At 44.1% G+C, this 26880-nt stretch overlaps 1 protein-coding gene and 1 non-coding gene across 2 annotated transcripts in view; both read left to right on the top strand.

The window, feature by feature from the left end:
* Positions 1 to 26583, top strand: part of CFAP46 (cilia and flagella associated protein 46) — a 203464-nt gene extending 176881 nt beyond the window's left edge. Inside the window, exons 52-59 of the mRNA XM_038743855.1 lie at positions 1863 to 1923; positions 2006 to 2041; positions 6548 to 6650; positions 9003 to 9115; positions 13243 to 13324; positions 18075 to 18211; positions 18902 to 18982; positions 26110 to 26583. Coding sequence (XP_038599783.1) covers positions 1863 to 1923; positions 2006 to 2041; positions 6548 to 6650; positions 9003 to 9115; positions 13243 to 13324; positions 18075 to 18211; positions 18902 to 18982; positions 26110 to 26246 — 750 coding nt within the window. The 3' untranslated portion in view covers positions 26247 to 26583. The remainder of the gene's footprint in view (positions 1 to 1862; positions 1924 to 2005; positions 2042 to 6547; positions 6651 to 9002; positions 9116 to 13242; positions 13325 to 18074; positions 18212 to 18901; positions 18983 to 26109) is intronic.
* Positions 15246 to 15383, top strand: LOC119926038. The gene has a single exon (XR_005449956.1). It is a non-coding gene; the product is annotated as a small nucleolar RNA SNORA7 (small nucleolar RNA).
* Positions 26584 to 26880: the final 297 nt, after the last annotated feature.

Below are 26880 nucleotides of genomic sequence, written 5' to 3'. Positions count from 1 at the left end.
AAAAACCCTCTTGTCCCTTGATTTTGCGAGCCATGGAATTTGATGGAGGTCTCAGACCTCTTTGATTTCCAGAACAGAGGTAGCTGATCAGAGTCCAGAATCTTTTCCCTCCCCACCATGAGCTTACAGTCTAGAGAAGCAGCATGGCTGTGTGGAAAGAGCACACAGGCTTCGGAGTCAGAGGACCTGGCTTCTAATCCCAGCTCTGCCACTTGTCTGCTCTGTGACCTTGGGCAAGTCACTTCACTTGTTTGGGCCTCTGTTAGCCCATCTGTAAAATGAGAATAGAGACTTTGAGTCCCACCTGGTTCAGTAACTGGGTTCAACCTGATTTGCTTATATCCACCCCAGTACTTATTACAGTGCCTGGCACATAACAAGTGCTTAACAAATACAATTATTATTATTCTAATCACGACTCCATCACTTGTCTGCTGTCTGCCCTTGGGCAAATCACTTTACTTCTCTGGGTCTCAGTTACCTCATCTCTAAAGTGGGGATTAAGACTGTGTCCAACCCAATGATCTTGTATCTTCCCCAGTGTTTAGTACAGGGCCAGGCACGTAGTAAGTACAATACAGTTACCACAGTTATTATTATTGTTCTAGATCAATGGGATTTATTGAATGCTTTCTCTGTTTGTAGCACTGTACTTAGTGCTTGGGAGAGCATAATACAGCAGAGTTGGTAGACACATTCCCTGCCCACAAGGACCTTAGCAGTCTAGAGGGGCTGTTAGAGTTCCTTGCGTGTAGGGAACATTTCCTATAATAATAATAATAATAATAATAATAATAATAGTATTTGTTAAGCACTTACTATGTGCCAGACCCTGTACTAAGTGCTGGGTGGATACAAGCAAATCGGGTTGGACACATTCCCTTTACTTCCCAACCACTTAGTATCCATTCAGTTGTATTTACTGAGCACTTACTGTATGAAAAACACTGTACTAAGAGCTTGAACACTGTTCTAAGTGCTTAATACAGTGCCTTGCACCCTGTGGGCATTCAATTAATGCCACTACTGCTTAGCCGGTCTCTCAGCCAACCCCACCGCACCCACACAGGACCAACCTGCCACAGCCTCTCTCTCCTTCTTGCCATGACTTTCCCTGTCATTTGACAGATTTCTTCTGCCTGAGAATTTCCCAAGAGCCATTTCTCTGAGAGCCTGATAGTGGCCGAGGTTCCCCTCACCACCCTCCCCCAACCTATGGTGGAGCTTCTGACCAGAGCATCTGTGAACACCCTAAAAACCTTCCCTCCAAAGATCCCAAACCCCAGCCTTGATAGTGGGAATCCAGATCCGCCCTCCTGAATTCCCTCCCAGACCCCGTCAAAAACTCCAGGGTGCGTCTCCTCCCATTTCCAAGAAAGCAGCGGGGCCTAGTGGCTAGAGCATAGGCCTGGGAGTCTGAAAACCTGGATTCTAAGAAAAAGAAATGGTGATGTTTGTTAGGCACTTACTATTTGTCAAGCACTGTTGTAGTGCTGGGGGTTATACAAGCTAATCAGGTTGGGCATAGTCCTTGTCCCACATGGGGCTCACAGCATTAATCCCCACTTTACAGATGAACTAACTGAGGCACAGAGAAGTGAAGTGACTTACCCCAGGTCACACAGCTGACAAGTGGTGAAACTTGGTTTGGAACCCATGACCTCTGACTCCCAAACCCATGCTCTCCCAGCAGCTCTATCCACTAGACCATGCTGCTTCTCAATTCCGGTTCTAATCCTGGCTCTGCCACTTGTCTGCCATCGGATCTCACACAAGACACTTAACTGCTTTGTCCCTCAGGTTACTCATCTGTAAAATATGGATAAAATACCTGTTTTTCCTCTATTTTTCTGTCATTTTAGGCCCCTCTAAGCCGGGTCGTTCCTCCCAACTGCATTGGGGTCGATACAAATAATTTTAAATGTATCCTTTGACGAGTTGCTCTTTCTAGAAAAAAGATCATTTGCTTTGGGACCATAGTCTTATCTTAACTCATCAGCACCAGACATTGTGGATCCTTTTGAAGAGGCGACAGCTATAGGTAAGATATTTGAAGGGTTTGTTTTGATCCCCTGCAGTAGGTTCAGGGGAAGTGATTCAGTGATGGATTAGAGAGAGCCCGTCTTCTGTCGAGTGTCCTCACTTCTACCTCCGAGAGTTGACTGAAAGTATAATTCCATTCAGAGCACGGAATAATACAAGTTCACACTTCAGTTTTCAAACAATATAATGCTGTACCAGCACGTAACTGCTGCTTGAAACGTAAATATGCTTTGTCAGGATATTTCCCCTGGAGGAACGTGATCTTTAAAAGTCATAGAAGCAGCATGGCTAGTGGATAGCGTATGGGCCTGGGAGTCAGAAGGTCACGGGTTCTAGTCCCTGCCCCACCACTTGACTCTGGGTGACCTTGGACAAGTCATTTCACTTCACTGTGCCTCAGTTACCCCATCTGTAAAATGTGGATTGAGAATGTGATGCCCACATAGGACAGAGAGTGTGTCCAACCTGATTTGCTTGTATCCACCCCAGTGCTTAGAATGGTATCTGTAACATAGTAAGCACTTAACAAATACCATTATTATTAGTAGTAGCAGAAGTAGTATCTCTATACTTGTGGCTAAAAGACATAGCCTGATATTGTTAAAAGATACCAGGGAGTTATTAACCTTTTATTCCTATAGTTAATGAAAGTGGTTCCTGGACTACATAACTTCATGCAGCAAGGATATTGGTAGGCTCTTTAAACATTCTTGTCACATGTCAGGAGTTCATTCGTGCATGCATTCAATTGTATTTATTGAGTGCTTAGTGTGCAGGGACCTATACTATGTGCTTGGAAAGTACAAATCGGCAACAAATAGAGACAGTCATGTTCAATCCACATGCATCCTTGTCAGCGATCCCCCTTTTTTTGTGGCATTTCCTGTTCTGCCCTTTTCTTAGACTATGAGTCTCATGTGGGACAGGAACTGTGCCTGACATGATTATCTTGTATCTACCCCAGTGCTTAGTACAATACCTGTTACAAAGAAGCAGCTTAACAAATATCACCCCTATTTTTAACATCTGAGTCCTGTTAACATGTCCTCATTCCCTAATGAAAGAAAAAACAGAAAAGACAGGAAGAGAAAATAAATCAATCCTGTATGTGGTGATTGAAACCTAGAAGAGGGCTGGTAAAAGTTTAGGAGCCGGCTGTTGTCAGCAGAAGTACTACTTTCAGAATTGTGTTTTCTTAGGAGACTCTCCTCCAAAGCTCTTTTTTCCTGGTCTTAATTCAATCTGACACAGGCTATCTTCACAACTATATGATTTTTTAATGGTGTCTTAAGGGCTTACTGTGTTCCAAGGACTTTATTGAGCACTGGGGTGGATATAAGATAATCAGGTTGGACACAGCCCTGTCCCACAGGTAGCTCACAGTCTTGATCCCCATTTTTCAGATTCGGTAACTGAAGCACAAGAAAAATAAAGTGACTTGCCCAAGGTTACCCAGCAAACGAGCGGTAGAGCTGAGGTTGGAACCCAGGTCCTTCTGATTCTTAGGCCTGTGCTCTAACCACAAGACCACGCTGCTTCTCTGTATCACTGTAATGCCTGAAAGGTGTACTTTTATATTTTTAAATAGAAATACCAGTCACATTTCTTCCTTTTTCTAAGAACCACAGGTTGAATTCAGATCTATTAAGAACTACTGCTATTACTCTGAAATAGTAGTAGTTGGAAAAGAAAGAGGAGGAAGAAGAGGAACAGAATATATTAAAAGCATCCAATGGGTGCAGAGAACTATACTCTGAACAATAATGATATTTGTTAAGCACTTATCATGTGTCAAGCACTGTACTAAGTCCCTGTCCCACTTGGGGCTCACAGTCTCAATCCCCATTTTACAGATGAGGTAACTGAGGCACAGAGAAGTGAAGTGACTTGCTCAAAGTCACATAACAGATAAGCGGCAGAGCCAGGATTAAACTGGGGTAGATACAAGGTAATCAGGTTGGACACAGTCCTTTTCCCACATTGGGTTCACAGTCTTAATCCCCATTTTACAAATGAGGGAACTGAGGCACAGAGAAGTTAAGTGCTTTGACCAAGGTCCCACAGCACACAAGTGGCAGAGCCAGATTTCAAACCCAGGTCCTTCTGACTCCCAAGCCCACGCTCTATCCACTAGGCAATTCTACAAAAGAACCATAGAACTGTGGGCATGGAATGTGTCTACCCACTCTGTTATATTGTATTCTCCCAAGCACTTAGCACAGTGCTCTGCACACAGTAAGGGCTCAATAAACAGGATTGATTGAAACTGAGGATGGATATATGTAAGTCATTCATTCATTCGTTCGATCATACTTATTGAGCGCTTACTGTGTGCAAAGCACTGTACTGAGCACTTGGGCTTATCCCGGCTCTGCCATCTTTCCGCTGTGTGACCTTGGGCAAGACACTTGACTTCTCTGTGCCTCGGTTACCTCATCAGTAAAATGGGGAGTGAGACTATGAACCCCAAAAAGGACAGGGACCATGTCCAATCCAATTTGCTTGTATTCGCCTCAGCGCTTGGTACAGTGCCTGGTACATAGTAAGTGCTTAACAAATACCACAATTATTATTACTTATTAAGTGCTAAGGATGGGAATTAATTACATAAGTGCTATAGGTGGATGTGGAAATGGCAATACCTCATGGTTTGATGTATTAGTTAGGGTAGACCTGCTGGAGGAGAAGCAGCATGGCGCAGTGGATAGAGCATGGGCCTTGGAATCAGAAAGTCATGGGTTCTAATCCCAGCTCTGCCACTTGTCTGCTGTGTGACCTTGGGCAAATCATTTAACTTCTCTGTGCCTCAGTTACCTCATCTGTAAAATAGGGAGTGAAACTCTGAGCTCCATGAGAGACTGGGACTGTGTCCAACCTGATTTTCTTGTATCCACTCCAGCACTTAATATGGTGCCTGGAACATAGTAAGGGCTTAAAATATGCCACAATCATTATTATTAAGTGAAATCAGACCAAATTAAGTGTATTAAAATGATTGATCAATCAATAGCATTTACTGAGTGCAGAGCACTGGTCTAAGCACTTGGGAGAGAGTACAACAGAGTTAGCAGATATGTTCCAATCAAACAATCAGTTGAACTTATTAAGTGCTTACGGTGTGCAGAGCACTGTTCTAAGCACTTGGGAGAGTACAATACAACAGAGCTGGTAGACACATTCTCTGCCCACAGTAAGTGCACACTCAAAAAGCCTTAAGAACTGCCATGGCCAAATCCAGAACTTACCAAAATTTGGGATCCAAGTCTTCAGTTGAAATTGATTCATCTTTTGAATTATCCCGAAGTCCAGGCAGGTTAACTCCAGGAGTGTGATTAACAAATGCCTGTGCTTAGAATGAATTGGAGAGTGAAATTTTTTTTTAAAAAAAGGGAACTGAAGTGACTCTCTTCAGAGCCTAATTCTGTAGCCTTATAAATCAAATCTTCCAATGGGCTTACTATTTCATCTGCCCAATTGGGCTCTACAAGATCACTCTGGTCATGTTTCCCCCTCACTGTTTGGGATTCCAACATTAGAATTTCCATCAGTAGTATCTTCTCTGCCATCTTTCTGGGTCATGTCTGAATTCCCTATGAGAGTGTAAGCTTCTCATTAAGTCACTTCTTTGTTATTTATTTCCCAAATGCTTAGTTCAGGGCATAGCACCCAGTGGTCCTTGAGTAATAATAATAGTGAGGTTTGTTAAGCACTTACAATGTGCCAAACACTGTTCTAAGCACTGGGTTAGATACAAGCTAATTTGGTTGGACATGGTCTGTGAACAACATATGGCTCGTAGTCTTGATCCCCATTTTGCAGATGAAGTAACTCAGGCACAGTGAAGTTAAGTGACTTGCCCAAGGTTACCCAGCAAACATGTGGCAGAGCCAGAATTAGAACCCACATCTTCTGACTCCCAGACCCCAGCTCTTTCCACTTGGCCACTTGGCAATTCCTACTACTATGACCACTACTACTAGTTTAAGTGGTCAGAATACTTGGAATAGGGAATTTCATCCCTTACTCTTTCACAAGCCAATTCCCAGTTCTTTCGTTAATTCATGGCAGTCGATTTTTCCATCCACAAAATCCACCTTCATTCTCCTGAAATTCAATTTGAAAGCAGGTATTAAGGATTGAAGAGATGGTTTACTAAAATGGACTCACTGTACTCCATAAATACTCTGCTTGGAGAAGCAGAGTGGCTCAGTGGAAAAGAGCATGGGCTTTGGAGTCAGAGGTCATGGGTTCAAATCCCAGCTCCGCCACTTGTCAGCTGTGTAACTTTGGGCAAGTCACTTCACTTCTCTGGGCCTCAGTTACCTCATCTGGAAAATGGGGATTAAGACTGTGAGTCCCCCGTGGGACAATCTGAATCACTTTGTAACCTCCCCAGTGCTTAGAATAGTGCTTTGCACATAGTAAGCACTTAATAAATGCCATTATTATTATTATAAATGAAGAAAATAGCATGGATGTTATTCATGAAATTCTCATATTACAGAATATCTGAGCCCTTCCTTCAGAATGCGGGAAATTTTGGAAAGATACCAAGACCAATTCACATCCCGATGGGTTGGATTTATTGGGAATAAATGTTTTCCAAGGTTGGTAATCTCTCTTTTTTTAAAATAAAATGATTTTGAAGACCTCTTGCTTGGTTGAAGTGTCAGAAAGATGGAAGCAACTAGTTTTTGGGGGTTTGTTTTTTATTTTTGTTTTTTAAAGCAGAAGTTCCACATGATCCTAATTTCTTATCATCTCTGACCAAGACCCCTAATCATCCACCTTCAGATATATTCCAAACATCCTGATCATCATTATTCCTTATCCATCTGAAGGACCATTGTAAAATCAAGTCATTTAATGCTGTTTATGCTAATTTTTATTTAATGGATTATATTTGCATTTGGCAGTGGATTTAAATGATTTCAATTACCTGAGGCCTGCTGTGAGCATAGGATACAGTTTTTAAAACCTATGATTAATATAATTTTACGAATAAGAATGAAATAATCTAATTGATTTCTGAATCAATCAATGATATTTGTTGAGTGCTTACTATAAGAGAAGCAGCATGGTGTAGTGAATAGAGCAGGGCCTGGGAGTCAGAAGGTCATCGTTCTAATCCCAGCTCAGCCACTTGTCTGCTGTATGACCTTGGGCTAACCACTTCACTTCATCTGTTAAATGGGGATTAAGACTGAGAGCCCCATGTGGGTCAGGGGCTGTGTCCAACTCGATTTGCTTGTATCCACCCCAGCACTTAGTACAGTGCCTGGCACATAGTAAGCAGTTAACAAATACCATTATCATTATTATTGTTATGTGCAGAGCACTGTACTGAACTCTTGAGAGAGTACAATACAAGATGCTTAGCAGACACATTCTTTGCCAATAATGGGCTTTCTGCCAACATGAAAATTTGGTTTTAAAGTTTCCCATAATTCATTTATTCAATCGTATTTATGGAGTGCTTACTGTGGGCAAAGCACTGTACTAAGCACTTAGAAAGAACAATTCAGCAACAAATAGATGATGATGATGATGATGATGATAGTATTTGTTAAGTGCTTACTATGTGCCAAGTATTGTTCTAAGCACTGGGGTAGATACCATAGAGACAATCCCTACCCAATGGGCTCCCATAATCAGACTGCTCATTTTTTACTATACTAAGAAAACAACTTTGTCTCTTTGGTAATTTTTTCAAAGTAGTAATGGGGGATTCTGAACTGCTTAGAACAGTACCAATACCAACAGTACCAATGTAATAATAGCATTCATTAATGATGAATAGGGTTGACTCGTACCGATGGGGGATTGTGCATGTAAAAAGACACTTTGTCTTTATTTCACCAATTTTCTCACAATTCACTGAAAGCTCGTTTTGAGTAGGAAATGTTTCTACCAACTCTGTTATGTTGTACTCTTTCAGGTGTTTAGCCTCTGTACACAAGTAAATACAATTGATTAATTGATTGAATGATGGGAAGAATTGGGCTGGGTGGGTGAGGGTTCCAAAAGTGTCTGCCAACTCTGGTGCATTGTAGTATAGTGCTCCGCACACAGTAAGCACTCAATAAATACGATTGAATGAATGAATTGTACTCTCCCAAGTGCTTAGTCCAGTGCTTTCCATACAGTAAGCACTCAAAAAATACCGTCGAATGATACTTTTGGGGTAAAAAATTCCTACAATGCCCTGATTGGGGAAAGACAATGAATTTTAGTTTTGGAGGGAAAATGCAGTGCCATGTAAAGGTGAAATATCAGGTCTGCTATCTCAGCAGGTTCCCAGAGCTAGTGTCATTAAGCAGAAGTGGAATAATATTTCTAAACTGAGTCCTCAAAATACTGAGATAGCAACTCAATTCATTTGATTTATTTGTTCTGGACCTTGATATAGTATTCTGAGTGGAGCAAATTAATAATAATTTTGAAACACTAAAAAGAGTTGTGCCAGTTTAAAAGAACACGTAAATTTATAGTATAGGCATGGTCATCTAAGAATCTAAACAGTGATTCAGGACTTTAGTTGAATATTTCTTTTTTCTTTGGAGATTCAAATGGAACTTTCAAGTTAAAATAGAAGTAATAGTTATTATCGAGTGTCTACTGAGTGTGATGCTCTGTATTGTTTGAAAAAGTATAGTATACAGAATAGACATGTCCTTACCTGCAAAGAACATTCACTCTAACAGAAATAGCTCAATCCTACTTTTCTGTGTAAACTAAAATTGGTAATCCAGTTAATAATAAACTGTAGCTCTTGACAGTCACTAAAGCCAAAATCCCTCTTTGACAGAGTCCCTTCCAACTTTTTCCCTTTAGGTAACATTCTTTGGCACATCCTGCTATCGTTGGATTTATCCTCAGAATCCTTTGGATATGTGCTTTGCAAAAGTTCCTCACCAAATTGGAACTGGGTTAAAGTAACTTCCATCTCTGCTTTTCAGTCAGGCTGAGTGGGAACAGTTTTTGACCAACTGCAGCGCATTCCTCTTCTATGGCATGGAACAGTTCGCCACTCATATATTAGTGGACCGATTAGCAGCCATGAATTTACAAGGTAAAGACAGCAGCAGGCAGAGAACGATGTTTTCGTGTGAGACTGTTTTTATGATAAAGAAGAGAGAGGTTTTGTAGCCTAGTGCAAAGAACACAGGATGGGGTGAAGGGTCAGTCCCTGCTCTACTTCTTGACTTCTGGGTGACATTGGACAAGTCACTTTTCCTCTTTGGGCCTCAATTTCATCATCTGTAAAATAGAAATGAAATACCTGTACTCCCTCCCTCTTAGAATATGAACCTTGAGAACAGTAGAGACTGTAGCTGACTGGGCAGGGAATGTGTCCATTATGTGGTTGTGTTATTCTGTCCCAAATGTTTAGTAATAATAATAATGGCATTTGTTAAGCGCTTACTATGTGCCAAGCACTGTTCTAAGCACACATTAAGTCCTCAAAAAATATGATTGATCTGATTATCTTTTATCTACCCCTGTGTTTAGCACACTGCTTGGCAATCAATAGTATTTATTGAGAGTTTACTGTGTGCAGAACACTGTACTAAGTGCTTGGGAGAGTACCATCTAACCAAGTTGATGGGCACATTTCCTGCCTACAAGGAATTTACAGTCTAGAGGGGACTATATTTTATAAAATAAAATAAATTGCAGATATGGACATAAATGCTGTGGAGCTGAAGGTGGGGTGAATAAAGGGTGCAAATCAAAGTGCAAGGGTGCCAAAGAGGAGAGAGGGAATAGAGGAAATGAGGGTTTAGTAAGGGAAGACTTCTTGAAGATATGATTTCAGTAAGGCTTTGAAGGTTGTCTGTCATAAATGAAGGGGAAGGGAATTCCAGGCCAGAAGCATGATGTGGGTGAGGGGTCGGTGGCGAGATAAATGAGATTGAGGTACAGTGAGTAGGTTGACTTCAGAGGAGCAAGGTGTTTGTCCAGGGTCATAGTAGGAAATCATCTAGGTAAGGTAGGAGGGGGCCAAGGTGATTGAGAGCTTTAAAGCCAATGATGAGGAGTTTCTGTTGGGTGCAGAGATGGATGGGCAATCAATCACTGGACTGTTCATTCTCAGTCTCTTTTGTGGGCTCCTCCTCCACCTCCCATCCCCTTACTGTAGGGGTTCCTCAAGGGTCAGTTCTTGGTCCCCTTCTGTTCTCTATCTACACTCACTCCCTTGGTGAACTCATTTGCTCCAAGGCTTCAACTATCATCTCTATGCTGATGACAGCCAAATCTACATCTCTGCCCGTGCTCTCTCTCCCTTCCTCCAGACTCGCATCTCCTCCTGCCTTCAGGACATCTCCATCTGTATGTCTGCCCGCCACCTAAAACTCAACATGTCCAAGACTGAACTCTTTATCTTCCCTCCCAAACCCTGCCCTCTCCCTGACTTTCCCATCACTGTTGACGGCACTTCCATCCTTCCCGTCTCACAGGCCCGCAACCTTGGTGTCATCCTTGACTCCGCTCTCTCGTTCACCCCTCACATCCAATCCATCACCAAAACCTGCCAGTCTCAGCTCCGCAACATTGCCAAGATCCGCCCTTTCCTCTCCATCCAAACTGCTACCCTGCTCATGCAATTGCTCATCCTATCCTGACTGGATTACTGCATCAGCCTCCTCTCTGATCTCCCATCCTCCTGTCTTTCTCCACTTCAATCCATACTTCACGCTGCTGCCCGGATTGTCTTTGTGCAGAAACGCTCTGGGCATGTTACTCCCCTCCTCAAAAATCTCCAGTGGCTACTAATCAACATACGGATCAGGCAAAAACTCCTCACCCTCGGCTTCAAGGCTCTCCATCACCTCGCCCCCTCCTACCTCACCTCCCTTCTCTCTTTCTACAGACCAGCCCGCACCCTTCGCTTCTCTACCGCTCATCTCCTCACTGTGCCTCATTCTCGCCTGTCCCACTGTTGACCCCTGGCCCACGTCATCCCCCTGGCCTGGAATGCCCTCCCTCTGCACATCCACCAAGCTAGCTCTCTTCCTCCCTTCAAAGCCCTACTGAGAGCTCACCTCCTCCAGGAGGCCTTCCCAGACTGAGCCTCCTCCTTCCTCTCCCCCTCCTCCCCCTCCCCATCCCCCTCGCTGTACCTCCTTCCCCTCCCCACAGCACCTGTATATATGTATATATGTTTGTACATATTTATTACTCTATTTATTTATTTTATTTGTACATATTTATTCTATGTATTTTATTTTGTTAATATGCTTTGTTTTGTTGTCTGTTTCCCCCTTCTAGACTGTGAGCCTGCTGTTGGGTAGGGACCGTCTCTATATGTTGCCAACTTGTACTTCCCAAGCACTTAGTACAGTGCTCTGCGCACAGTAAGAGCTCAATAAATATGAATGAATGAATGAGAAGTGGGAAAGATGGTCTGAACGTTTTTTTTAGAAAAATAATCCGAGAAGCAGAGTGAAGAATGGATTGGAAAGGGAGGTCAGTAGTTAAGTATGATAAGTGCTTGGATTAATGTAGTAGCAGTTTGGATGGAGAGGAATGGGTGGATTTGAGTGATGTTGTGAAGGTGGAACTGACAGGATCTGGCGACAGAGTGAATATGAGGGTTGAATGAGAGAGATGAGTCGAGGATAATTCATTCAATCATACTTATTGAGTGCTTACTGGGTGCAGAGCACTGTATTAACCCCTTTAAAGTACAACTCAGCAGCCAATAGAGACAATCCCTACCCAACAACAGGCTCACCAACGTTGTGCTCTGTAAGGAGGGGAGGGTGGTGGTGCTATCTACAAAGGAATGGAAAGTAAAGGAGAGGACAGGGTTTATATGGGAAGTGAGGAGCTCTGGCACATAATAAGCACTTAGTGTCATTATTAATAGGAATTTCCTGTATGTGAATTGACAAAGAAAAAGCTTACCAAAGTATATCTGAAACTTTCATGTCAGGGGTTCCTACTGTTGATTGAGAGGGATAAATTCCTTCTTTATTGTAATAATAATGATTGTGGTATTTGTAAAGAGTTTACTATGTGCCAACACTGTGCTAGGCACTGGGGTAGATGCAGAATAGCCAGATCAAACACAGTCCCTGTTCCACATGGGGTCTCAGTCAAAGGGGAAAGAAGAAATAATAATACTAATAATAATGGTTTTTGTTAAGCGCTTACTATGTGCCAAGCACTGTTCTAAGCACTGGGTTAGATACAAGGTAATCAGGTTGTCCCACTTGGGGCTCACAGTCTTAATCCCCATTTTACAGATGAGGTGACTGAGGCAAAGAGAAGTTAAGTGACTTGCCCAAAGTCACACAGCTGATAAGTGACAGAGCCGGGATCATAACCCATGACCTCTGACTCCCAAGCCCGGACTCTTTCCACTAAGCCACTGTTTAAAACTCATTTTATAGATGAGGAAACTAAGGCACAGAAATCAATCAATTCAGTGGTGTTTCTTAAGTGCTTAGTATGTGCAGAGCACTGTACTAACCACTTGGGAGAGTATAATAAAAAATCAAGTGACTTGTCCAGGGTCATAAGGGAGCTGGAGCAGAGCCGGAATTAGAACCTAAGTCCTTCTGACCCCCAAGCCCATGGTCTATCCACTTGGCTAAACTGCTTCTTGGACTCTTGTGTTTAGGGCTAGGGTCCTTTTCTGATCTGGGCCTCAAATGATCCAGTTCCTGAGGGAATTGGAGACTGAATGCTCAGAGTTTGTTGGAACTGAGACCTGAAGCCTGTCCCCACCTCTTCCCAGTATTAAGTGATTGTCGATATCTTTTACCTAAAACACCTCTAAAAAGCTGATTAAAAAGTGAACGCTTTTTAACTAGCATTGACCAGACTGGATTAATGAGCTTGTCTGGAAAGCTTTCTGTATAAGAACAGTTAAAATGGGTGTCAACGTTTGGTAAATTATTGCTACATAAGGGATTTGCAAAGTGCTGAGAGATCTCTCTGTATGGAAGCAGCTCTGTACGTGACTAATAAATTATTATTCACCCTTTGTTCTGCAAAAAAAAATGGAAATGCAACTATATGATAAAAATACAAATGGTTTTGTTCAATTATGAAATGTAGCCAGACCATCCATGCACTTAGCAAATTGCATTGTCTTCACTGTAATTCTGTCTTTGTAATTACCGTGAGCATTTTCTAACCAAATTAAATCTAAGCCTGTTATTGGATGGGGTCTTAATTGTTTTTCAGACTGTCAGTTGGTGATTCTGTTAGACATGGTGCAGTCATCACAGAGTCTACAGCGACGATCAAAGTTTGATGAAAATAAGAGGTTTGGTATTTGAAGTCCCTTTATGTTGCCTGCCTAACCTTGGCTTTGCTGTCACTGTCCTCTCCTATCTTCACAAAATGCTCAATGAAGGCTATTGATTGATAGATTAATTGATTGGTGAAGGAAAGAGAGTCTACTAACAGCCAGCCCCGTCTAAGCAAACCCAAATTTCCAACATTCCCCTGCAGCAGAACAATCAAGCTCCTCTGCCTATTAGAAATTTTCTGACTAAAAGAGAAGAGGCAATGTGCCCTAGTGGAAAGAACACGGGTCTGGGAGTTAGAAAACCTGGGTTCTAATCCTGGCTCTGCCAACTCCTTGCTGTGTGACCTTGGTCAAGTTACTTCACCTCTCTGTGCCTGTTTACTCAACTGTAAAATGGGGATTCAGTTTCTGTTCTCCCTCCTCCTTAGACTTTGAGACCCCTGCAGGTCAGGACCTGTGCCCAACCTAATTAACTTGTACCTAACCCAGCGCTTAGAATAATAATTAATAATAATGATAATCATGTATTTCTTAAGAGTTTACTATGAGCCAAGGACTGTTCTAAACGCTGAGGTAGATACAAGATAATCAGGTTGTCCCACGTGGGGCTCACAATCTTAATCCCCATTTCACAGATGAGGTAATTGAGGCACAGAGAAGTTAAGTGACTTGCCCCACATCACACAGCAGACAAGTAGCAGAGCAAGATTAGAACCCATGTCCTCTGACTCCCAAGCCCATGCTCTTGCCACTGGGCCATGCTGTGTAGAACGAGGCTTGACACATAGTTGGCGCTTAACAAATACCACTAAAAGAAAAAGAAAGAAGAAGAAAGAGCTAAGGATCCCCGGAATCAATTACTGAGGAGAAGTGTCCTCTGCCCTGGAGATTTTGAGGCTTGGACAGTTAGCATAATGGCATTTAGTCCCTTTTGTCAGCATTTAGGCAGATTTTGAGACTAGGGTAACACAGGGTAACAAGAAGCAGCATCACATAGTAGGAAGCTGTATGGCTTAGGTCCTTCTGACTCTCAGGCCCGTGCCTGAGAGTCAGAAGGACCTAGGTTCTAATCCTGGCACTACCTATTGCTTGCTGTATGATCTTGGGCAAGTAACTTAGCTTCTCTGTGCCTGTGACCTCATCTTTAAAATGGGGATTGAGACTTTGAGCCCCATGTGGGACAGGGATTGTGTCCAACCCGATTTGCTTGTATCCACCCCAGTGCTTAGTACAGTGCCTGGCATCATCATCATCATCATCATCAATCATATTTATTGAGTGCTTACTGTGTGCAGAGCACTGTACTAAGCGCTTGGGAAGTACAAGTTGGCAACATATAGAGACAGTCCCTACCCAACAGTGGGCTCACAGTCTAAAAGAGGGAGACAGAGAACAAAACCAAACATACTAACAAAATAAAATAAATAGAATAGATATGTACAAGTAAAATAAATAAATAAATAGAGTAACAAATATGTACAAACATATATACAGGTGCAGTGGGGAAGGGAAGGAGGTAAGATGGGGGGGATGGAGAGGGGGGCGAGGGGGAGAGGAAGGAAGGGGCTCAGTCTGGGAAGGCCTCCTGGAGGAGGTGAGCTCTCAGTAGGGCCTTGAAGGGAGGAAGAGAGCTAGCTTGGCGGATGGGCAGAGGGAGGGCATTCCAGGCCCGGGGGATGATGTGGGCACACAGTAGGTGCTTAACAAATGCCACAATTAATTTATTGAGCCCATCTGGAGGCCACACACAGAACTAAGTGCTTGGAAAAGTCCAACAGCAGTACGACAAGTTCTGAATGTCCACTTTTATTTATCTGTGGAGAAGAAGGGCAGCAGTCCATGACCACAATTCCACTTTGTCAATTTTCCTTCATTCTCCCTCTTTGCACTACCCTCTTTCCTTTCACTGGTCTCTTTCTCCTCAGCCCCCAGTAATCCCCTCTCGGAGTTGCACCTGGAGAGTTTCCAGTCCTCTACCAGGCTCAGCTATGGGAGGGAGAGTCAAGCAGAGGCCTACCCATTCCATTCCTAGCTTGGCCAGTGGCTAGCGATTGGCAGGCAATCTGCTACAAGTCAAAACTCACCCGTGCTGGACAGCAGCAGCACGGGAGAGAGTCGAGGGTGGAGACTCAAGTTGACTGCATAGAAGGCGGCAGTGGTAAACCACTTCCTGATTTTGACCAAGAAAACTCTCTGGATCCACTATCAGAATGATGGCAGGTGGAGGTGGGGGATTCTGGGAGAGATGTGACCTTGGAGTGGCTATGGTTAGAACATGACTCGACAGTGAAAGACAAGACCCCCAGTAATGCTGGCCCCTTTGGAAACCCGAAAAGTCACTATGCCCATGGGCTGCAGTCATTCTCAGTCAGCTAGTCAGTCAATTGAGTGCTTACTGGGTGCAGAGCACTGTACTAACTGCTTGGGAGCATCCAATCTAACAATATAACAGACACCTTCCCTCAGAGTCTAAGGAGAGCAATCAATCCATCAGTGGTATTTATTGAGCTCTTACTATGTGTAGAGCAGTCAATCACTTTTATTGAGGGCTTACTGTGTGCAAAGCACTGTACTAAGTATTTGGGAGAGTACAATATTACAATATAGCAGAAACATTCCCTGCCCACAGTGAGCTTACAGGCTAAACGGGGAGACAGACATTCATAGAAATAAGTGAATTACAGATATGTACCTAAGTGCTGTGGGGCTGGAAGCAGGAAGGAAAAAAGGGGGCAAGTTAGGGTGATAAAGAAGGGAGTGAGAGAAGAGGAAAGGAGGGCTTAGTCAGGGAAGACCTCTTGGAGAAGAGATGCTTTCAATCAGGCTTTGAAGGGGGGAAGAGCAATTGTCTGTCAGAGCACTGTACTACATGCTTGGAAGAGTAAAGTACAACAGAATTAGAAGACAAGTTTCTTGCCCATAACTAACCTACAGTCTAGGTGACAGAACAGGTATTTTATCCCCATTTTACAGATGAGGAAACAGGCACAGAGAAGTTATGCGACTCACTCAAGGTCACACAGTGGACAGGTGGAGGAGCTGGGATTGGAACCCAGGTCCTTCTGTCTCCCAGGCCCATTCTCTTTCCACTGTGACTTCTCACCATGGAGGGAGGGGATAGGGTTAGCACAAAGTTAGAGCCTGGTCTGATGCCGCATGTTCCCCATGCTGGGACTTCCAGTCTGTGAAAGAGTGTGAGTTGTTCAATCTCTCCACTGAATCATTCATGTAGTCCTTGATTTCCTTTGGGTTAATCTGTGAACTCTCCTCCACCATACCGTTGTGGAGATGTGGAGCATGGCCTAGTGGCAAGAGACATGCTTGGGAGTCAGAGGATGTGGGTTCTAATCCCAGCTCCGCCACATCTGCTGGGTGACTTTAGGCAAGACACTTCATTACTTCTCTGGGCCTCAGTTACCTCACCTGGAAAATGGGGATTAAGACTGTGAGCCCCACAAGGGACAGGGACTGTGTCCAACCTGATTACCTTGTATCTACCCCACTGCTTAGAACAGTGGTTGGCACTTAGTAAGTGCTTAACAAATACCATTGTTACTATTATCACTATTATTATTATTATGTGTGCAGTAGTCCTCACTACTGTAAGCTTCCTGTGAGCAGGGAACATGTCTACCAACTCGTACTCTACCCTCCCAATCACTGAGTACAGTGCTCTGCACACAGTAAATGCTCAATAAATACCATTGCTGATGATGTTAAATATTCCTGAAGGCACCAGAGTTCATCATCTAACCTCCCCACTTACTTTTAATCAATCAATCAATCAATGGCAATCACTACACTAAGTGCTTGGGAGAGTCCAATACAACAAAATTGTAAGATGCATACCCTGACCTCAAGGAGCTGACAGTCTAGAGGAGAGACAGACTTTACATATGGATAGGCATGTAAATTCTGCTGGGCTAGGGGAGGGGTGAGTATCAAAGTACTTAAGAGGAAGAAAAGAGTCGTAGTTAGCAAGATTCAATCCTGCACAGGGAAACCCCGATGGATTTCAAATCCATTTCTTTAACCACTTGGCCACCCAACCACATTTTACTGTCATTGCACTCGGTGCCTAGATTAAGTCCATAATGGCAGGAAACTTCATCCCTCACTTCCTGAGAGAGGCAGTCATAATAGTAATAGTATTATTTAAGCATTTGCTGTGTCCAGAGAATTCATTCAATCATATTTACTGAGAGCTTCCTTTGTGTAGAGCATTGTACTAAGCACTTGGGAGAGGACAATACATCAATAAACAGATACACTCCCTGCCCATAGTGAGCTTACAGTCTAGAGCACTGTACTAAACAATGGGAGAGGATACAACCCTGGACCTCAAAGGCTAATTCTAGACTCTGAGTTCATTGTGGGAATGTGTCTGTTGATTGTTGCATTGTACTCTCCCAAACGCTTAGTACAGTGCTTCACATACAGGAAGCACTCAATAAATACTACTGACTGACTGATAAGAGCCGACAGAAGTCGGCTCTTATGTTCTGTTCAATAAACTCAGTCACCCACCCAACCCAAGCGGTTCATTAGGGTTGTGTACTGGACAATTAGAATTGCTCGAATTCAGGTGAAACTTGAGGTCAGGTGAAAAATAGTTCGATATGGAGGTGTGTTTGGTAAGGATGGATTCTGCTGGCTCAAACCATTTTGCCATTTGTCCCGCAACCTCCCTCTTCACTACGTAATTGATCTCAGCATGCCTCATTGGATATAATCCTAAAATTGGAAGTCATCGTTATTCTTTCAGCAATCAACAGCTTTTGATAGAGAGACCGATAGAAACAGCAGTCCTATTGAGCCTTTGTGGGGTGCACAGCGTTATGATCAACCAGTGGCACACAACTCTGCAACACAATGCCAGAAGACTGCAACTCCTGTGTGAAAGTATGTATTTCTCACCTATCAGTCCATCAGTGGCACTTACTCAACACTGCCTGAATGCTAGGGACTGTACTAAGCCCTTGAAAGAGAACAACAGTAGGAAGACAGGGGTTTGCAGCCTTCAGGGAGTTTACAATCTAATGGGAAAGTGATTTGTCAATGGCAAAAGTCAGAAGGCAAACAAGTTTAAGGCAGGAAGCAGGAGAACTACATCTGAGCAAAACAGCTGAAAGAATAACTGTATGCACAGGTGAATATGTACGTAAATAAAAATATATAAATCTTCACAAGTGCTAGAGGATAGAATTAAAGGACAGTACTTCATGGTCAGTTGCCAGTTGGTGTTGTGAGTTAATCAAAGAAGGTTCCCTGGAGAAAGTGGAATTTTAGGAGGGCTTTAGAGATGGGCAGAGCTGTGGTCAGTCAAATTTGAGCCGGGAAAAGGGAATTCCAGGTTGGGAGAAGAGCATGAGCGGAAAGCTGAAGGTGAGGGAGGTGAGAACCTGGGGGGAGTGAAGTGTGTGAGCTGAGGGGGAAGTAGAGGGTGAGTGGAGGGGTTTTTTGGAGCCAGAATTAAGAGCCGCCCACTTGAGCAGAGGCCCAAATCCAAATGGAAGCATGTTATAATTGTATTTGCCTCACAAAACCTTCCAGATCCATTCATTCTTATGTTTTCCAGTGCTTCTTTTACAGATCTGTTAAGAACTGGAAAAACAAGTGGGAAGACGGTGCATTTATTTCACAGGCAAGGAGTGGAAGAGATGGTTATTGAAGGTAATTTTTAAAATTACTATTTTCTATACTTTATAATAAGCCTTTTCATTCTTTCATTCATTCAGTCATATTTATTGAGCACTTAATGTGTGCAGAGCACTGTTCTAAGCACTTGGACAGTACAATTCAGCAATAGAGACAATCCCTGCCCACAATGTGCTTACAGTCTAGAAGGGGGGAGATAGACATCAAAACAAGTAAACAGGCATCAATAGCACCAATATAAATAGATAGAATTTTAGGTATACACACACCAAAACAAGTAAGCAGGCATTAATGTAAATAAATAGAATTATAGATATGTACAAAGTGCTTTGGGGTGGGGAGGGAGGGTAGAGCAAAGGGAGTGAGTCGAGGTGATTAGTGGGGAGAGCTGAGAATAAGGGGGGCTTAGTCTAGGAAGGCCTCTTGGAGGAGGTGAGTATTCAGTGGGGCTTTGAAGGGAGAAGTGTGATTATTTGGCAGATTTTAGGAGGGGCCAGGCCAGAGGTAGGACATGGGCCGAGTTGATAGCAGGACAGGTGAGAACGAGGCCCAGTGAGGAGGTGAGCGGCACCAGAGGAGTGGAGTGTGCGGGCTGGGATGGATAAGGAGAGAAGGGAGGTGAGGTAGGAGGGAGCAAGGTGAAAGAGAGCTTTGAAACCAATAGTGAGGAGTTTTTGCTTGATGCAGAGGTTGATAGGCAACTACCGGAGATTTTTGAGAAGGGGAGTGACATGCCCAGCATTTCTGTAGAAAGATAATCTGGGCAGCCGAGTGAAGTATGGACTGAAGTGGGGAGAAACAAGAGGTTGGGAGTCATAAAGGAAGCTGATGCAGTAATCCTTTTGAAAATGATACTTTTCCTTCTGGTTTGTCCAACCTGAAACAGTTTTAGTAAGATATACCTTTAGTTGATAAAAGCACTCTTATTCCCGCAGGTTTCATTACTTATCTCTGTTTTGTCCTCGCAAGTCTGTGAGGTAGGGAATCAGTCAACCATTCAATGGTATTTATCGAGCACTTACTGTGTTCAGAGCACTGCACTAAGCACCTGGAAGAGTACAGTACAACAGAGTTGGTAGACACATTACCTGCCCACAAGGATCTTATAGTCTTTCATTCAATCCTATTTATTGAGTGCTCATTGTGTGCAAAGCACTGTGTGCATTCCAGGCCAGAGGTAGGACATGGGCCAGGGGACAGGTGAGAACAAGGCCCAGTGAGAAGGTTAGTGGCACCAGAGGAGCGGAGTGTGCAGGCTGGGTTGGAGAAGGAGAGAGGGGAGGTAAGGTAAGAAGGGGCAAGGTGATGGAGAGCTCTGAGGTGTCGGTTTCCTTCTCGCCCCCCAATGTCGCTTTCGCACTATCCCTCCTCCCCCTTCCCTTTCCTTCCCTTCCTTTGAAGCCCACATTATTCGCCTCTACCACCCCCTCCAGATTCTTGTAGCCATCATCTACCGCCCTCCGGGCCCCACTTCCAACTTCTTTAACGACTTTGACCCCTTCCTCACCTTCCTTCTCTCCTTCTCCATGCCCACTCTGATCCTCGGAGACTTCAATATCCACATGGATATCCCTAACGACTCCTCTGCCGCCCGCCTTCTATCTCTCCTTGACGCTGCCAACCTCTTCCTCCACCCCACCTCACCCACTCACCAACTTGGTCATACCCTCGACCTCATCATCTCCTACCGCTGCACTGTGTCCACCCTCACCAACTCTGTAATCCCTCTCTCTGATCATAATCTTCTCACCTGCCTCCTCACTCACACTCCTTTCCCCTGTAAATCCGTATTACTCCCTCACAGAGATCTCCGCTCTCTGGACCCCACCCATCTTTCAGAGCGCCTCACACCCCACCTCGCCGCCCTCTCCTCTCTACCCAGTCTTGATGATCAGATTACTGCTCTCAACTCTACCCTTTCTACTCAGCTAGACTCGCTCGCTCCCCTCTCCCTTCGCCGCTCTCGCACCACTAACCCACAGCCCTGGATCACTGCCACTGTCCGCCTCCTTCGCTCTTATGCTCGAGCTGCCGAACGCTGCTGGCGAAAGTCTAAACACCATGCCAACCTCGTTCACGTCAAGTTTATCCTTTCCTGCCTTAACTCAGCCCTCTCTTCTGCCAGACAAAACTATTTCTCCTCCCTTATTGACACCCATGCCCATCACCCCCGCCAGCTCTTCCGTACATTCAACTCCCTTCTCAGGCCCCCGGTTCCTCCCCCTCCTCCTTCCCTCACCCCCAACGATCTGGCCTCCTACTTCATTAACAAAATTAAATCCATCAGGTCCGACCTCCCCAAAGTCTCTTCCCCCCTTTCTCCAACCCCCCGGCTCTCAACACTCTCTGCTACTCTCCCATCCTTCCCAGCGGTATCCTCAGAGGAACTCTCCTCCCTCCTCTCAAGTGCTACTCCGGCCACCTGTGCTTCTGACCCCATTCCCTCTCATCTTATGAAATCTCTCACTCCATCCCTTCTCCCCTCCCTAACTTCCATCTTCAACCACTCACTCTCCACCGGTTCCTTCCCCTCTGCCTTCAAACATGCCCATGTCTCTCCCATCCTAAAAAAAACCCTCTCTTGACCCCACCTCACCTTCTAGTTATCGTCCCATATCCCTCCTACCATTCCTTTCCAAACTCCTTGAACGAGTTGTCTACACGCGCTGCCTAGAATTCCTCAACAACAACTCTCTCCTCGACCCCCTCCAGTCTGGCTTCCGTCCCCTTCATTCCACGGAAATTGCCCTCTCAAAGGTCACCAATGACCTCCTGCTTGCCAAATCCAAATCCAAATCATACTCTGTCCTAATCCTCCTCGACCTCTCAGCTGCCTTTGACACTGTGGACCACCCCCTTCTCCTCAACACGCTATCTGACCTTGGCTTCACAGACTCCGTCCTCTTCTGGTTCTCCTCTTATCTCTCCGGTCGTTCTTTCTCAGTCTCTTTTGCAGGCTCCTCCTCCCCCTCCCATCCTCTTACTGTGGGGGTTCCCCAAGGTTCAGTGCTTGGTCCCCTTCTGTTCTCAGTCTACACTCACTCCCATGGTGACCTCATTCGCTCCCACGGCTTCAACTATCATCTCTACGCTGATGACACCCAGATCTACATCTCTGCCCCTGCTCTCTCCCCCTCCCTCCAGGCTCACATCTCCTCCTGCCTTCAGGACATCTCCATCTGGATGTCTGCCCGCCACCTAAAGCTCAACATGTCGAAGACTGAGCTCCTTGTCTTCCCTCCCAAACCTTGTCCTCTCCCTGACTTTCCCATCTCTGTTGACGGCACTACCATCCTTCCCGTCTCACAAGCCCGCAACCTTGGTGTCATCCTCGAATCCGCTCTCTCATTCACCCCTCACATCCAAGCCGTGACCAAAACCTGCCGGTCTCAGCTCCGCAACATTGCCAAGATCCGCCCTTTCCTCTCCATCCAAACCGCTACCCTGCTCATTCAAGCTCTCATCCTATCCCGTCTGGACTACTGCACCAGCCTTCTCTCTGATCTCCCATCCTCGTGTCTCTCTCCACTTCAATCCATACTTCATGCTGCTGCCCGGATTATCTTTGTCCAGAAACGCTCTGGGCATATTACTCCCCTCCTCAAAAACCTCCAATGGCTACCGATCAATCTGCGCATCAGGCAGAAACTCCTCACCCTGGGCTTCAAGGCTCTCCATCACCTCGCCCCCTCCTACTTCACCTCCCTTCTCTCCTTCTACTGCCCAGCCCGCACCCTCCGCTCCTCCACCGCTAATCTCCTCACTGTACCTCGTTCTCGCCTGTCCCGCCATCAACCCCCAGCCCACATCATCCCCCGGGCCTGGAATGCCCTCCCTCTGCCCATCCGCCAAGCTAGCTCTCTTCCTCCCTTCAAGGCCCTGCTGAGAGCTCACCTCCTCCAGGAGGCCTTCCCAGACTGAGCCCCTTCTTTCCTCTCCCCCTCGTCCCCCTCTCCATCCCCCCGTCTTACCTCCTTCCCTTCCCACAGCACCTGTATATATGTATATATGGTTGTACATATTTATTACTCTATTTATTTATTTATTTATTTATTTTACTTGTACATTTCTATCCTATTTATTTTATTTTGTTGGTATGTTTGGTTCTGTTCTCTGTCTCCCCCTTTTAGACTGTGAGCCCACTGTTGGGTAGGGACTGTCTCTATGTGTTGCCAATTTGTACTTCCCAAACGCTTAGTACAGTGCTCTGCACATAGTAAGCGCTCAATAAATACGATTGATTGATTGATTGATTGAAGCCAACAGTGAGGAGTTTTTGCTTGCTACGGAGGTTGATGGGCAACCACTTGAGTCGAAAGAGAACACAGGGATTATTAGTCCCATTTTACAGATGAGGAAACTGAGACACAGAGAAGTTAAGAGACTTGCCCAAGATCACACAGCAGGCTGGGAGCAGAACCGGCATTAGAACCTATGTCTCCTGATTCGTGGCCCCGTGCTTTTTCCACTTAAACCAGTGGATAGAGCCCAGGCCTGGAAGTCAGAAGGACCTGGGCTCTAATCCTGTCTCTACCACATGTCTGCTGTGTGACCTTGGGCAAGTCATTTAACTTCTCTGGGCCTCAGTTACCTCATCTGTAAAATGGGGATTAAAAGTGTGAGCCCCATGTGGAACAGAGACTGTGTCCAATCTGATTAACTTGTACCTACCCCCAGTGCTTAGAACAATGCTTGGCACATAATAAGTGCTTAAGAAGTACCATATAGATACATTCATCATGTCAAATGCTATGGTTTGGCCTTCCTGGATTCACTAGGGGCTAGATTATTATTAATTGAAGCTATGAAGTAAAATAAAGAAGCAGATGCTGAAATGATTCCTTTAAAATAGAATATTACATGTTCTTTCCCTTCTTCCTTATAATCCTAAGCCTTTTCATAGACTACTTGGATCCAAACTTCTACCACGTTAATCCAAACACTTATCCTATGCCTCCTTGATTACTGCATCAGCTTCCTTGCTGACTTCCCTGCTTCCCATCTCTCCCCACTCAAAGCAAAACTACATTCTGCTGCCCAAGTCATTTTTCTACAAAACCATTCAGTCCATGTTTCCCCACTCCCCAAGAACTTCCAGTGATTGCCCATCCACCTCCTCATCAAAGAGGAACTCCATACCATCGGCTTTAAAGCACAAGATCAACTTGCCCCGTTACCATACCCTCCCTGACTTTCTATTACAACCCAAACCACACATTTTGCTTCTCTAATCTAAACCTACTCACTTTACCTCGATCTCATCTATCTCGTCAGTGACCCCTCACCCATGTTCAGCCTCTGTCCCGGAACGCCCTCCATATTCTCTTCATATCCAGCCGACAGTCACTCTCCCTGCTTTCAAAGCCATATGAAAAGCACATTTCCACCTAGAGGCCTTCCCCAACTGAGCCTTCATTCCTGTTCCCCCACTCTCTTCCACATCACCCCTGCACTTAGATTTGCACCCTTTTATTCACCCCTCCATCTCCTCAGCACTTATATACATGTCCATAATTCATTCATTTATATTAATGTCTGTCTCTCCTAGACTGTAAGCTTGTTGTGGGCAGGGAACATGACTACCAGCTCTGTTATACTGTACTCTCCTCAGCGCTTAGTACAGTGCTCAGCACACAGTAAGGGCTCAATGAATATGATTGATTTATTGATTGATTCAACTAAATAAACTCAGATATAAGATTGCACGAGTCGAATTGTACTTTCCAAGCACTTAGTACAGTGCTGTGCACACAGTAAGCGCTCAATAAATATGACTGAATGAATATAAAATTAATCATGGCTATCGGTTAACTGGGATGCCACTGAGGAGAATCCTAGCCTGAAACTAAAATATAGGTTAGAGAGCTGTAAAAATAAATGAGTATAAAAAATAAAACCCATAGGCATATATCATTTTTATGCTCATATATATCTAATTTAGGGCATGATTATCAGGTTTTTATTTTTCAATTTGAAAAAGTATTGGGTTTAAATTTCAAATACTGGGTGTTTATTTTAGCTTATATTTTTATGATGCCTATTCAACATCATCTCCATGGTAGTCTCTGTTTGCTGATATTGTTCTTTTATGCATCAAGAAAGACTCAACAAATGCTTGACAATCCATCAACTGCTGACAGACAATCAGCACTGTTAGATAAAAATCACCTTATGTTACTTAACCTGTATTCACAAAGCAATTTTGCATGACCTTGTCACTCTTTTGTCCTCAAAACACACTGAGAGGTAGGGGAAGACAGGCATAATTATCCTTACTTCATAGACAAAGAAACTAAGATTCAGAGAGGTTAATAATAATAATAATAATAGTGGCATTTGTTGAGCGCTTACTATGTGCAAAGCACTGTTCTAAGTGCTGGGGAGGATACACGGTGATAAGGTTGTCCCACGTGGGGCTCACAATCTTAATCCCCATTTAACAGATGAGGTAACTGAGGCACAGAGAAGGTTAAGTGACTTACCTAAGGCCACACAGCAATCCACGAATTGTCCTGCAACCAGAATAAGGAAACTCTGAATCATTAATCCATCCTTTTTCCCCCTCCAACACTCACTCATTCATTCATTCTGTCGTATTTATTGAGCACTTACTGTGTTCAAAGACTACCCCAAGAACGTTAACTGTAAGCTCGTTGTGTGTGGGGAATGTGTCTGTTTATTGTTCTATTGTCCTCTCCCAAATGCTTAGTACAGTGCTCTGCAAGCAGTAAGCTCTCAATAAATACAATTGAATGAATGATTGAATAAATTTCAAAGAATCTGGAGAGCTGTGAAGGCATAAAGACTCTCCCCCCCACCATCTCCATCCCCCCGCCTTACCTCCTTCCCTTCCCGACAGCACCTGTATATATGTATATATGTTTGTACGTATTTATTACTCTATTTATTTATTTTACTTGTACATATCTATTCTATTTATTTTATTTTGTTAATATGTTTTGTTTTGTTCTCTGTCTCCCCCTTCTAAACTGTGAGCCCACTGTTGGGTAGGGACCATCTCTTTATGTTGCCAACTTGTACTTTCCAAGCACTTAGAACAGTGCTCTGCACACAGTAAGCGCTCAATAAATACAATTGATTGATAAAGACCCACATCTTACTTTGTCATTCTTTCCTTGTAGAAGACTCTCTCAAAACGGCCAAAGAAAGAAAAACAAGCCGTCCTTCCACATCCAGAATCCTAGTCTCCGAATTTAAATTGCCTTCGTCGGCCTACAATTTGGTAATATACGGACTGCCTAATTTGATCATCATCTGATCTAGGTGGCACGGGCATCATCTGGGAGTCTGACAGGAAGGGGGCCTGATTCAGAGCAAGCCTCCCTCTCTCCCAGCCACCTGATAGTTCACTTCTTTTTACTAGCAAGGTTTTAGGCCTTTAACCTAATATTAATGTGGAACATCCCTAGGGGGTAGATTCATTCATTTCCCTACCCTTTATTAATGCTAATCATTTAGCTAAATGTACCTCATCAACCAGGTTTCTGTGTAGCTATTCATTTATTCCATCGTTGACTATTTAGCTAAGTTAAAGGCTCCTGAGAATCGCAAGTCTGTACACTGCTCCTTTTAGTTAAGTACCTCAATAAATAGAAGATGACCAAAATTGTCACGGCTTTGAAAATGTTTTTGTTGGTTCTTTTTAATGGTATTTGGTAAGCGCTTACTATGAGCCAGGCACTGTATGAAGCACTGAGGTAGCTAAAAGATAATTGGATTGTACACAGTCCCTGTCCGACACTGGGCTCCTAGCCTTAATCCCCATTTTAGAGATGAGGTAATTGAGGCCCAGAAAAGTGAAGGGACTTGCCCAAGGTCACACAGCAGACAAGTGGTGGAGCAGAGAATGGAACCCAAATCTTCTGAATCCCAGGTCTTAGCTCTTTTCCACT

Source organism: Tachyglossus aculeatus, chromosome 3 (genome assembly GCF_015852505.1).
Source record: "Tachyglossus aculeatus isolate mTacAcu1 chromosome 3, mTacAcu1.pri, whole genome shotgun sequence".
NCBI classification, from domain to species: domain Eukaryota; kingdom Metazoa; phylum Chordata; class Mammalia; order Monotremata; family Tachyglossidae; genus Tachyglossus; species Tachyglossus aculeatus.
This window is presented reverse-complemented; position numbering and strand designations above follow the sequence as displayed.